We start from the raw sequence: 13,910 nt of genomic DNA, 5'->3' as shown, positions 1-13,910 counted from the left end.
TGCCCTTTGTTGGGACAGGAAATTCCCTCTGGATTCTGTGCCTGGTGGGAGAATCCCATCCCAAAATCCTAAATATGGGCAGGGACTTCCCTCTGGATTCTGCCTCTTCTGGGAGAATCCCATCCCCAAATCCTAAATCTGGGCAGGGAATTCCCTCTGGATTCTGTGCATATTGGGAGAATCCCATCCCAAAATCCTAAATCTGGGCAGGGAATTCCCTCTCGATTCTGTGCATATTGGGAGAATCCCATCCCAAATCCTAAATCTGGGCAGGGAATTCCCTCTGGATTCTGCCTCTTCTGGGAGAATCCCATCCCAAATTCCTAAATGGTGCTCCAGGCACGAAACCCCCAGGATGGCTGCCCTGGGAATGGGTTGGAATTGTCAGGGATGTGTTGGGATAACAAGAGCAGCAGTGAGGGATTTTAGGGAGCGGGAGGTGGGGCAGGTTTGGGAATCCTGGGAATGTCACCACCTCTCCAAAGCCACCAGAGATTCCAACTGCTCCCAGATCCGGAGCCGTCGCAGACAGGATTCGCTTCCTGCCCTTCCTGCTGCTTTTGGGGCCAGGGTTGTGTGGGGTCGGCTCTGGGAACGTCCCTTGCTGTCCCCACCGTGTCCTGGAGTGAAATCCCCGCGGAGCCGGAGCTCCCTCAGGGCACAGTTCCCATCCCACGGGGACTTTTGGGGACAAGGAGGGCACTGCCAGCTGGGAGAGCTGGAGAGGAGCGGGATGTGCCAGGCCGGGGCACGGCCAAGGGAATTGGGATCCTGGCATCGGGAGCAGGAGGGCCTGGAGGGAGCTGAGGAGCTGGGAAAGGCTCAGCAGCAGAGTCAGCCTGGGAGGGAGGAAATGCTGGAATGGACTGGACAGCCTGGGAATATTCGGAAAAACGGCTGGGAAAAGGGACTGGCAGCAAAATCAGCTTTGGTGGGAGCAGTATCAACCACCTGGAAGGGAGGAGACAAGAGATGGGACACAGGGACAAAGGGAATTCCAGGGGAGAGTTTTCCTGGGCTTCTGGATTTCCCATTGGATATCTTTGTTCAGGGAAAAGGGATCCTGAGAGTGGCTCCACCAGGAAAATGGGATTTTATCCACACGATCCCATTCTGTCCCTCATTTCATGGGTGCACAGGAGAAACTTCCTGCTCCTCCTGTTGTAACATTCCATGGAAAACTTCCTGGCTCCAGAGGATTCAGATCCCCCTCTCCCACCCCTGTGCAGACCTGGACTCCAACCCAGGCCTTAATTAACTCAGTAATTAATGAGCTGGGGGTAACAATTCCTCCCCTCAGTCCTTTTCCTTGTGGCTGCCCCAGTGCTCCTCCCTGGAATGACCTGGCTGGGAATTCTGGAGCTTTGGGATGTGGAGAGGGACGTGAATCCCAAGGATTTGGGGTGCTGGGGGGATCTGGGGCTCTTGGCTGCTCTTCCTTGAGGTGCAGATCCCCAGGATCCCGGCTCAGCTCCAGAGGAAGCTGGAAAAGGGGTCTGGAAGGCTGGGAATCCCATTCCCAGGATGTTCCTGAGCTTGGGAATGTGGGATCTGCTGGTGGGGATGTGGAGCACGGGAGATTTGAGGGACACTTGTCCCAGATTCCTCTGCAGGGCCGGGATAACCACAGGAAGTGTCACCCACCCCTTGTCCCCAGGGCTTGCAATGAAAATCCCAGAATTCTGTGGACAATTATCAGGGAAGATGATCCAAAAGGATAAATGGAACATTTCATTAGCAGAATTTCCCACTTTTTGCCCTTTTCAATAGAATTAAAACCTTGTTTTGTTCCTTTTCCTCTCTTTTTTTTTTTTTTTTTTTTGGCAAACCTGGGGCTGAGCAGCTGGGATGTGTTGGGATGAGCACATCCCTGGAAAAGAGAGCTGATGGAGGAATTTTAGATGGGAAAGGGGCAGCTCTGGGATGTGAATCCCAGGTGTTTCTGAGATGATCCCAATTCACAGCAAAACTTGGGAGCAGAGTCAGTTTTTAAGCCGAAATAAACAGCCCCAGGATTTGTTTTTCCAGCTTGGATCCGTCCAGAGGGATGAGGGAAACCTGTGACACTTCCAGCTGAAACTTCCACATGCTCAGAGCCTCTGGTTCTGAGGGAATTTCTGGCTGCTCCCTGTTAGAAACAGCCAAATATTTATTATTATTATTGTTATTTATTATTTATTAACTGTGCTGTGCTGAGGCAAAAATCAGGTTTTTTCCATGCTGTCCTAAGGTTCATTAAAGCCAGGAGGGTACTAATTAATCCCCCTGATTTTTAATTGCCATCATTAATACAGGCTTGTAAAATCCAGCTTGCTCCGCTTCCAGTTATCCCACAGGATCCAGAGTGGGAATAAATCCTGATCAAAGCCAAGCTTGGCTGATAAAATAATTAATTCCCATTTTCTGATTTGGCGGGAGAAGCTCCTGGTTGTGGCGGAGGTTTGGGAGCTCTGCCCTGGGATGGGTCGGGCTGGTCTCACCAGGAATGAGACTAAACCAGGAGCAGGGATGCAGACAGACCTGGAGAAGTCGGATTTTCGGGATAAAGTTGGGATTTTCCTGCCCTGGTAATCCATTAATCCATAACTGACTAACTGGGAGCGCGCGCGGAGCCCGTGGGAGCGGCGGGATGTGGGCGTGGAGCCACTTCCAGACTTCCCATGGATGAATCCTGGGGTTGGGTTTTCCTTCCCTAGGGTGGGAATTCCAGGAGGAGCCCCCATCCTCACTCCCCTCCTCCTTCCCCTGCCGCAGCTCTGGAAGTTTCCCAAAATTCCCAAAATCCTCCCGCTCACTGAGCCAAGGAAATTTTGGTCTCTCCCCATGGATCGCTCCAGGATTTTTTGTGTCCATGCTCCGATCCCATCCCATCCCTTTCCTAACCCCATAACTTCCATCCCTGCTACTGCGGCTTTCCCGCCCATCTCATCCTGTTTTGTCCTCACTGATCCAGATCTAGGTCAATCATTCCACTCCTTAATGGAATTTTTTCCATGAATAATTAATTTCTTCCCCCTGCGCAGAGGCCTTCACTGTGTGTGGATCCGTAGGGAATTGTCTCGTGTCTTCCCTTTGTTTTTTCCCCATTAAACTTCCCTGTCCAGCCCTACATGGGTCATTTTGGTGGCTGAGCTGTCTCTTTCCAAGGAGAACCATCCTTCCAGGCCTCCAGGAAAGCTGGAAAACCTCCTTGGTGCTGCTGGAGCCCTGGGAATGCTCCGTGTCCTGGAGAATTCTGTGGAAAAGAAGCTCTGGGTCTGAATAAACCCTTTCCGTGCCCGTTTTTCCTGCTGTCCTTTGTTACATGTTACATCCATCAATATTTCCCAATTCCATCTGATTCCAGCCCATTTTCCAGAGGCAGGGAGGGGCAGGAAAAGCAGGAACTGATGGAATGGGGACCATCCCCAGCGCTCAGTCCCCTCAGCTGCTCCTTCTCTCCCCTGCCTCCCAAACTTCCTCTCTCTCCCCTTCTGTTTTTCAATCCCAAATTCATTTGGAGCCCTCCTCCCCTTCCCAGGCACATTCCTGGGTGAGTTCAGAATCCCGGGATGGCCGGGGAGGTGACGCCTTCCATGAATTCCCGGAGACTTTTAAAAGACCCGTGTTCTGTTTTCTTTTTTCTTTTTTTTTTTTTTTTTGTTTTTTGGTTTTGTTTTTCCTTTGGTTTTATTTTCGGTTTTGTTTCGTTTTTTTTCCTTCTCTCCCACTGATTCCAGCCCGAGGGATCTCAGAAACCACTCCCAGCTTCATGTATCCCTACGGAACTTCCAGCAGCCAGATGGTGCTCCGAGGGGTGGACCTCCTGCTGGAATGCATCGCCTCCGGAGTGTATGTACCATGGAGAGGGCAATTCCCGGCGGGATCAGCGCAAGGAACCACCCCTGGATTGGGAAAAAGGGATCATTCCCTCCCTTCTAGCTGCTAACAATGCTCCCGTAACCTGCGCGATGAGCAGACGGGAAATGCTGAGGTTTCCAGGTGTCTTCAGATCCTTGTCCAAAGATAATTCCCCACTGGTTTGTCCTAAAATTTGGGAATTTCCCGGGAGCTCCTCACCCCCACTGTGGGGGAGGACATTTGTGTCCCCCCAGAAGTGTCCTGGGCTCGTGGTCCAGCCCACGCCATCACACCATGGTCAGGGATGGGCTTTGAGGTCCTTCCCACCCCAAACTATTCCAGAATTCCATGATCTTGCATTCCCAGGAGGATCAGGAGGAGAACAAAGCTCCTGACCCGCTGGGAATGCTCAGGGGCGGTGGTGGGAATAAGGGTGGCCCACCAGTTAGATCAGACCTTCCCCCTGGCTTTTGGTGGCTCCCAAGATGGGAATTTCAGTGTTATTTAGGAATCCCAACTCTTACTTGGGAGTCATTCCCTGGCCTTTGGAAAAGCTCTGACCTGCCCCCCTCTCCTCAGACCAGCGCCGGACATCATGTGGTACAAGAAAGGCGGGGAGCTCCCGGTGGGTAAAACCAAGCTGGAGAACTTCAACAAGGCCCTGCGCATCTCCAACGTGTCCGAGGAGGACTCCGGGGAATATTTCTGCCTGGCCTCCAACAAGATGGGCAGCATCCGCCACACGATCTCGGTGAGAGTGAAGGGTACGTCACCTTTACCTTCCCTCTTTGGGACCTGGCTGCCCGGAGCCAGGAGGGGACGTTCATGGAAAGCTGGGAGGGACAGCGAGGCCTTTCCCTGGGAGAGGGTCCGGTGTTCTCCAGGGAATCGTGGGATGGGTTGGGTCGGAAGGACTTCAGAGATCAGCCAGTTCCAGGACACATTCTGTGATCCCACGTTGCTCCGAGCCCTCTCAAACCCTGCCTTGGGCACTTCCAGGGGTGGAGCAGCCACAGCGTGTCTGGGAATTCCATCCTCACCCTGATTCCATCCCAATAACCCATCTGAATCGTCCCTTTTTTGAATTAAATCTTGTCCAAACGGCCCCAAAAACAGGAGATGGGAGCCCTCTGACAGGAGTGGTGGTGGGTTTGTGTGGCGGGGGAGAGGAGAGGGGTTTCTCCTCCTTCACCAAATCCTGGCAAACCCACTCGGTTTTTCCATCGCCTTCCTCCCCCAGGGAGTGTTGGAGGGGGCAATTTGGGGGTGGTGCCTCTGTGCCTGTGTCACCGGGGCGGGGCTGTTTTCCAGCTGCTCCCTACTGGCTGGATGAGCCGGAGAACCTGATCCTGGCGCCCGGCGAGGACGGCAGGCTCGTGTGCCGGGCCAACGGCAACCCCAAACCCTCCATCCAGTGGCTGGTGAACGGAGAGCCCATCGAATGTGAGTGCGGGAGAGACTGGGCCCCCTTCTCCAAATCCCTGCCAAAATCCCGGCCCAGAATCCCAGCCAAGGATATCCTGGCTGAGCACGAGCTAGAGTGGCTTCCTCCTCCAAAATCCCAGCTGAAACCACACCAAAATCCCAGCAAAAATCACACCAAAATCCCAGCCAAGGGCCTCATGGCTGAGCGTCAGCCACAGTTGTCTCCTTCTCCAAAATCCCACCCCAAATCCCAGCCAAGGATATCCTGGCTGAGCACGAGCCAGAGTTGCTTCTTTCTCCAAAATCTCAGCCAAAATCCCACCAAAATTCCAGCTAAAGGTCTCATGGCTGAGCATGAGCCACAGTTGCCTCTTTCTCCAAAATCCCAGCCAAAATCCCACCAAAATCCTAGCTAAGGATCTCATGGCTGAGCAGGAGCCACAGCTGCCTCTTTCTCCAAAATCTCAGCCAAAATCCCACCAAAATTCCAGCTAAAGGTCTCATGGCTGAGCATGAGCCACAGTTGCCTCCCTCTCCAAAATCCCAGGCCAGAATCCCAGGCAGAATCCCAGCCCAAGTCCCAGCCAAGGATCTCCTGGCTCAGCACGAGCCAGAGCTGCTGGTGGGGTCCGACACCCACATGAGCCCCCAGCTTGTCTGGGATGGGCCCAGTTCACCCAGCGGCTCCCAGCTGTGTCTGTGGAGCTCCCACACCATCACCGGGTTTGGACTGGGCTGAGCTGGGAGGACATTCCATGAGATTACGGGGTGGACTTCCATTTGGGATGGAATTGAAGGAGCTGTCCTTGCTTTGAAGCGTCTCCGCCCAACCCGAGCCGGGAGGTGGCCGGGGACACCATCGTGTTCCGGGACACGCAGATCGGCAGCAGCGCCGTGTACCAGTGCAACGCGTCCAACGAGCACGGCTACCTGCTGGCCAACGCCTTCGTCAGCGTGCTGGGTGAGTCTGCGGCAAGGGGAGCGCCCAAAACGCAAATTTCCATGGAATCCGAGGCTGGAAAGGACCTCAAAGCTCAGCTCAAAGCTCAGCTCAAAGCTCGTCTTAAAAGGGTGGATGATGTGGCTCTTAATGCCAAGGTTGGTTTCATAGGTTGGTTTTGATGATCTTAAAGGTCTCTTCCAACCTTTCTGGAAGCCTTTTCCGACCTTTTTCCAACTGGTTGGTTCTGGGATTCATCTAAAATTCTACTCCCTTGCAAGGGCGGGGCATAGAACCTTTCACTATCCCAGGTTGCTCCTAAGCCCTGTCCTACCTGGCCTTGGGCATTTCCAAGAATCCAGGGGCAGCCACAGCTTCTCTGGAAATTCCATCCCAACCCCTCCCCACCCTCCCAGCCAGGAATTTCTTCTCAGTATCCCACCCAAAATCTCCTAATTTAGTTTAAAATCATTCCCTTTATCCCATTACCATGTTCCCATGTAAAAAATCACTCTCCCTGGTTTTTCCAATCCCCCTTTATCCCTGCCCAAGTTTTCCATGAGTTTTCCCCTTTGCTGCTCTGAGGGAATGCACGAAGGCGCCCAGGTTTTGGAGCAGGAATCCATTACCATGGATTCAAACAAGGCAAAGGCTGGGCAAATCCAGGGACATGGGTCACAAAACAAGGCTGGAAGGAGAGGGAAGGTGAGGTGAGGCAGGAGTGGAGAAGCTCTGCTGGGTTTTGAAAGTGCCAGCAGGAAAACTGAACCAAAAAATAAAACGGGAAAAGGCTGGAAAAGAGCAGCAGAATCCATTTTTCCTCCTTCTTTCCTCCTTCCTCCTTCTCCATGGCTGGAATTTTGGCCTTTGGCAGATGTTCCCCCCCGGATCCTGGGCCCCCGGAACCAGCTGATCAGGGTGATCCAGAACAACAGGACGCGCCTGGATTGTCCCTTTTTTGGGTCCCCCATCCCCACCCTGCGCTGGTAAGAGCCAGATCCCATCCCACTCCATCCTGAGGGGTGGGAAAGGGGGGGGTTTTCCTCCTTTTCCTTCCCTTCCAACAGCACTTTGTGGTGTTGGGAGGTTTAAGAACGGCCAGGGGAGCACTCTGTATGGAGACAACTACAAAACCCACGAGAACGGGAGCTTGGAGATATTCATGGCTCGGAAGGAGGACCAGGGAATCTACACCTGCGTGGCCACCAACATCCTGGGGAAAGCTGAGGCCCAGGTCCGCCTGGAGGTCAAAGGTAGGGGCACGGAGGTGCCAGAATCTTGGATCCTCTGGAAGTTGCAGCAGAAAGAGTTGAGGCTAAAATCTTGGATTTTCTGGAAGTTGCATCAGGAATAATAACCCTCGAGGTGAAGGGGGGGGTTGATTGTGGTTGATCTGATCTTCCAGCAGGTCAGGGCTGGGAGCTTTGAAATGCTGGAGATTCGATTTTAATGCTGGGAAAAGCCCAGGCTGGGGATGGTGGAAGGGTTGGGTTGGGTGTCAGGCGGGGAGAAGCCACCAGCAACGCCAGCACTGACCCCAAGTGTTCCTCGGGGTTAGCTGAGGACAATAAAACATTTTTGGAATTGTTTTTACCCCACTCAGCAAATCTGGCTGCTGACTCCAAAAAATGGGGGTTTTTTAAAAGGCTCAGCACAAATTAATGACTCGTTAAATTAGTTTATTTGTTCAAAGCTGGACAAGCACCCCAGCTGTGCTTGTCCTCCCCTGCTCTCCGTTGAGTCCCTGAGCCAAGCCCCACAGTTTTGGGATGTGACCCTTTGTGACCTCCTGCAGACCCCACCAGGATCATGAGGGGACCTGAGGAATTTGGGACATAACCCTTGACCCTGTGCTGACCCCACCAAACTTGTGAGGGACCCTGAGGAGTCTGGGGTGTGACCCTTTGTTTGTGACCCCGTGCAGACCACCCCAGGGGTTGTGAGGGAAATTGAGGAGTTTGGGACATAAACCTTGACCTCATGCAGACCCCACCAGCGTCACGGGAGGACACGAGAAGCTTGGGAGCTAACCCCTGATTTCATGCAGACCCCACAGGGATTGTGAGGGGTCCTGAGGAGTTTGGAACGTGTCCCTCTGTTTGTGACCCCATACAGACCCCACCAGGATCGTGAGGGGCCCCGAGGACCAGGTGGTGAAGAGGGGCACCATGCCCCGGCTCCACTGCCGCGTCAGGCACGACCCCACGCTGCGCCTCATGGTGACCTGGCTCAAGGACGATGCCCCCCTGTACCTGGGGAACAGGTCTGTGCCCAAAAACTCCACCGATTTCTCTCCCAGAATTGTTGGGGGTTTAGCAGAACATTCCCCAGGGATAAACGCTGAGTTCCCACCTAAGCAACATTGGATGTTTTTGACACTTTTAATCTCATTGGCTCCCCTCCGGCAATTCCAGCTGATTTATCAGTAAATCCAGACTTTGCTGTGGGTTTTATTCCCAGATATTTCAGGACATCTTGATAAAACCTGGGAATTCATAACGAGCCGCTCCAGAATGAATGTTTCTCTGCTGTGGCTGGCACAGCTTTAATTTCCTTTCTTTACCTGACTCCTGTTTCTTGTGAGGCAAGATCTGATCCCAGGGCACGAGCCCAGGGCTGGCTGCTGTCCTAAAAATGTGATTATTCCCCAGATACACCCCAGGGCGCGTGATTCCTTAGGAAATGAGCTTTCCCAGAATAACCCAGCACATCCTCAGCTGATAAAACCTCCAGACCGGAGATGTTCTCCTGCTCTGGCTGGGTTTCCAGCTGGATTTGGTCGGGGATTTTGTCCAGCCTTCAACACTGCTTCCTAAATGTGTTGGGGCAGAATTTTGGGACGTTGTTTCCTTGAAGGATGAAGAAGGAAGAGGATGGTCTGACGATCTATGGAGTGACTGAGAAGGACCAGGGGGATTACACGTGTGTGGCCAGCACGGAGCTGGACAAGGACTTGGCCAAGGCCTATCTCACCGTGCTGGGTAAAGCCCCCCTGACCCCACAGCTGAGTGCTTGGCTTTGAACAGGACACCCTAACCTGGAGGTCAGGCTGGAAGGGGGATCTGGGCTCCAGGATTGTCCCCTGGATGCTCAGGGAGGCGCTGGCAGAGCAGGGGTTCCGTTGTCACAGGATTTGCTGCCTCGTCCCTGATGATGGCACTGAAATGCTGCAAAAAACCTGGGATTTGAGGGCAAAAAATTGAACAGGGATTGTGGCATGCAGCCCAAAATATCCCCAGGCGGATGCTGAAGATCCATGAGGAAAATCCCAAATCTGGGGGTGAATTCAGTGGGGTGTTAGGGTGCTGAGCAATGGGACTGGGGCTGAGCCAGCTGCTCCTGGCCCTGTGTGTCCCCTCTGCAGCACAGGGAGGGACAAACTCCACCCCATCCCCATTTGTGCCACTGCCAGCTCTGCTTGGCAGACAGGGATTTACCATCCCCTGGCCCCTTCAGGGAATGCCACAACCTGCCAGTGCCGCTCCACAGCTGGAACAGGAATCCCAAATCCCAGATAATTCCCCTGGGGTTGATTTATTTCCCCTCCTTTCCCCTAATGGCTCATTTCCCCTAAAGGCTCATAACCCCCAGGCTGATATTTCCCTTTTGCTATCAACCACAAGTGTGGGTAACGCATGGAGGTCTCTGGGGGAAGGACATTCCTGCTCTGCTTCCCAAACTGGATCAAATCCCGCTGAAATCTGAAACTTTATGTTTGCCAGGTGCTCCTTTGGCCACCCAGGCTTAAACTAACCCGGTTTAACAAGCACTGTCTTACCTTGCAGCCATCCCTGCTAATCGGTTGAGAGATTTACCCAAAGGTAATCGTCACTAATTCCTCGCCTTCCTTTCATTTCCCACCTTGGTTTTCCCTCGCCAGTAACTCCAAGAGAAATGGGTGGCAGCTGGAAAAACTGGGGGATGATGCTTCCAGGTTGAAGGAGCTGAAACTCCAAGTCCTGCCCGAGTTGTCCTTGAAGGAGTTGAGGCTTCCAGGTTGAAGGAGCTGAAGCTCCAAGTCCTGCCTGAGTTGTCCTTGAAGGAGTTGAGGCTTCCAGGTTGAAGGAGCTGAAGCTCCAAGTCCTGCCCAAACTGTCCTCGAAGGAGCTGATTTTTCCAAGTTCCATCCAAATTGTCCTTGAAAACCCATCCAGATGGGTGGAAGGCTCCTGTTCCAGCACATTTTGTGTCTCACGGTGGCAGCTCGTGAGTGCAGGAATCACTTCACCTGTGCTTGAAAAATCCTGATGGGGAAAAAAAAAAAGCCCCGCATGGAATCCTCTGATTTTTACCTGGAATTTATTCCTGTTGTTGCATGAGCTGGTCCTTGTGATCACGTTAAAAAAAAAAAAAAAAAAGGCAAATTTCTATCAAATTTATATTTTCACTAAGGTTTTGTGTCCTTTTTCTGTTGTTCATTTGCATTTCTGCGTAAGGTTGCAAATCCCTCTAAAACAGCACCTGGTGCTTTCCCCACCAGTTTTTTCCTGGGAAAGGCAGGATTTTTTCCTGGGAAAGGCAGGATTTTTTTCCTGGGAAAGGCAGGATTTTTTTCCTGGGAAAGGCAGGATTTTTTTCCTGGGAAAGACAGGATTTTTTCCTGGGAAAGGCAGGATTTTTTCCTGGGAAAGGCAAGATTTCCAGCCAAGACACTGTCAGAAACCACCACATTTATATTTTAGAAATCGCTCCAGTTCCCTAAAGAGCTGCAGGACGTGGATTGTGCCCTGGAGCACGTCCTGCCCACGGGGCTGGGAGAGGTGATGGGAACTGCGACTTGCTCCTGGGACAATTCCAGCCTCCCATTTATCCCATTCCAACAGCACGACCTGACCAGCCCCGGGACTTGGAGCTGACGGATCTGGCCGAGAGGAGCGTGCGGCTGACGTGGATCCCTGGGGATGACAACAACAGCCCCATCACAGGTCTGTCCCCTGTCCCCAAAATCCCTGAGACAGAAAATCCCTTCCCATCCAAACCCTTCATGTCAGAACCCAGGAAATTCCTCTGGCTGCCCCGGAGGCCTCGAGCCCCTGCCCGGGGGGCTCAGAGACCTCGGCACAGAGCCCAGGACCCCTGTGCCTTTGATCTTGGCTCATGGAAAAAATTCCCAACCTTATATGAAGGCTTACAAGCCACGAATATTTAAGTAGAATGACAGTGAATTTATCACAGGGTGAAAAATAGATTTTTGAGGTTTATAGGATGGGGGCTCGGGGTCCCAAGATGAAGGAATTTGGGCGTGCCTTGTCCTTTTTCCTTCTTCTTCCTAGTCTCCATCCTCTGGGTGATGTTGGTATTTTTAGATTAGTTTAGAGTAGAAACTCAGTGCCTAACATAGGTGATAGGTATTGGGAAGTTATGGTAAATAACACATTATTTACCATAACTTTATACTAAAAGCAGGTAGTTTTTAGTAAAAAAATAACACCACCTCTGAGGCAGGCAGAGTGCCTCTGTCTGACCTGCTGAACAGACCTCAGCAGGCCGCAGAAAGAATTTTATAGAAAAGAAACAACAAACAACCTTGAGAACAAGAACTGAAGAGTTCTGACTCCTTCCACCGCCGGGCCGGGAAAAAGAGACTTTGTAACACATCTCAGGGTCACTGCGACCAGCAGCGGCTCCGAGGCTTCACCCACCCTCCCTCTCCCTGCTCTCCCCAGACTACATTGTGCAGTTTGAGGAGGATCGCTTCCAGCCCGGAGTGTGGCACGACCACTCCAGGTACCCCGGGAGCGTCAACTCGGCCGTGCTGAGCCTGTCCCCGTACGTGAATTACCAATTCCGGGTGATCGCCGTCAACGACGTGGGCAGCAGCGTGCCCAGCGCGCCCTCCGAGCGCTACCAGACCAACGGGGCACGTGAGTTTTGCCTGGGTTTTTTTTGTGTTTTTTTGCCCTTGGAATCCTCCCCTTTCCACGGAGGCTCCTCCCTTCATCCCGGGAATAGGCTGGCAAGGGCGGCGCGGGGAATTTTCCGTGTGGAATTCTCCGAGCCCGGGGGGGTGGTGGTGGTGCCGCCCTTCAGGGGCAGCAAAACGCAGAGGTTTATGCAAAACGTCGGTCGTTTGTTATAGAAAAACCTGGTTTTCCTTGTTTTGCTTAAAAGAAGATTTCTAAAGGGATCCTTCCAGTCCTTTCAGGCTAAGGAAGCTTGGAAATCTGTAGGAAAGTCAGACTCGAGTGCAAATATTGTTAATTATTGGCCGCTGTTAAAGCTGGTTGATGCTGTGGGGGTGGCGAGAGCCTGGCACAGATTGTCCAGAAAAATGTGACTGCTCCATGATCCCTGGAAGTGTCCAAGGCCAGGTTTGATGGGGCTTGGAGCAGCCTGGGATAGGGAAAGGTGGAATTGGGTGATTTTAAGACTGCTTCCCACCTAAATTCCGCAAGAAAAGAACAAAACAAGCTCCAATCCACAATCAAGACTTTGTCTGCCCAGCACTTTGTCAGAGAATATTTGGGAAAATTCCACACGAGGAACTCACAGGAATCTCAGCAGTTCTGCTGCATTTCTCCCTTTACCCATTCCAGGGCGATTTTTGGAGGATCTGCTGGCATCTAGTGTTGGCTCCCAACAGTGCCCGCCGTGATTCAGGCTCAAAGTGACAAACTCTGCTCCCTCCACAATGGTTCCCTTTCAAAGATTTAGGACATTTAGGGGACAAAAAAGAGCCTCCTAAATAAATGGCCTGGTTTTCCAGAGGACTGAGAGTCTCGTGTCCCATTAACCTGAATGGGAACTTCTGGATAAAATCAGGCCATTAACTTCTGCCTTGGAAGGACTTTCGGCTTGCAGGGTTTTAACCCCTCAGTGGATGTTTTTTTCTGACATTGAAAAATTCATTGTTTTGGTTTTCAATGTGAATTTCAGGTCCTGAAATAAATCCAACAGGAGTTCAAGGGGCAGGGACCCAAAAAAACAACATGGAGATAACGTGGACCGTGAGTTCTTCTTGGATGCCTTTTGGGATGGAGTTGTGGGATGAGGGGGAATGGGTTCAGAGCACCAGAGGGCAGGGATAGGTGGGATATTGGGAATAACTCCTTCACTGGGAGGGTGGGGAGGGGCTGGGATGGAATTCCCAGAAAATCCATGGCTGTGCCAATCCTGGATGTGTCCCAGGCCAGGTTGGAGCATCCTGGGATCATGGAAAGTGTCCCTGCTTATGGGGGTGGAATGCAATGGGATTTCAGGTCCCTCCCAACCCAAACCACTCCAGGATTCAATGAAATAAAACACAGGAGGTACAAGAAAGGCCGTTTTTAGTGGTATGATTAAAAAAAATAATTTAAAAATCTGAAAAGAAATAATTGAAAGATGTGGCACCCAAAGATGCTGGATTTCAGACTGGGCTTCCCAAGGATGCCCCGAGGTCGAGTCCTTGAGCAGCTCAGAGGATTTACGGGGCTGCTCCTGCTTTGCTCCCTGCACCAGCAGGTGTCAGCCACAAATCAGGGATGAGCTGTGGGGAGGGCTGGAATGGCAGCCGGAGCAGAGGCTGGAATATGGGGATAGTAGATATGGAATATGTATTGTATAATTCGGTATTATGCACATATTTGATTTATTTTATATAATATATCCGTAAGGAAGCTGGCCTAGTGGATGTGTCCCTGCCCATGGGAGGGGCTTGGAATTCAAATCCCTTTCAACCCAAACTGTTCCAGAAATAAAATCTTGGATTTTGTGAGTAAGATTT

The 13,910-nt window shown here is 51.9% G+C and overlaps 1 protein-coding gene across 11 annotated transcripts in view; it reads left to right on the top strand.

Annotated features, from left to right (window-relative positions):
- Positions 1-13,910, top strand: part of NFASC (neurofascin) — an 83,258-nt gene that overhangs the window by 28,175 nt on the left and 41,173 nt on the right. For all 11 annotated transcript variants that reach the window (XR_004981627.1, XM_054517306.1, XM_054517305.1 and 8 more), the window contains 12 exons: positions 3,720-3,831; positions 4,420-4,604; positions 5,152-5,283; positions 6,083-6,226; positions 7,080-7,191; positions 7,292-7,458; positions 8,321-8,468; positions 9,062-9,186; positions 9,991-10,026; positions 11,029-11,130; positions 11,872-12,069; positions 13,082-13,152. Coding sequence is in view for 10 of the 11 variants with exons in the window: in XM_054517306.1 (XP_054373281.1) it covers positions 3,720-3,831; positions 4,420-4,604; positions 5,152-5,283; positions 6,083-6,226; positions 7,080-7,191; positions 7,292-7,458; positions 8,321-8,468; positions 9,062-9,186; positions 9,991-10,026; positions 11,029-11,130; positions 11,872-12,069; positions 13,082-13,152 (1,532 nt within the window). In the remaining variant the exon portion in view is untranslated. The remainder of the gene's footprint in view (positions 1-3,719; positions 3,832-4,419; positions 4,605-5,151; positions 5,284-6,082; positions 6,227-7,079; positions 7,192-7,291; positions 7,459-8,320; positions 8,469-9,061; positions 9,187-9,990; positions 10,027-11,028; positions 11,131-11,871; positions 12,070-13,081; positions 13,153-13,910) is intronic.

This window comes from Molothrus ater, chromosome 25 (assembly GCF_012460135.2).
Source record: "Molothrus ater isolate BHLD 08-10-18 breed brown headed cowbird chromosome 25, BPBGC_Mater_1.1, whole genome shotgun sequence".
NCBI classification, from domain to species: Eukaryota; Metazoa; Chordata; class Aves; order Passeriformes; family Icteridae; genus Molothrus; species Molothrus ater.
This window is presented reverse-complemented; position numbering and strand designations above follow the sequence as displayed.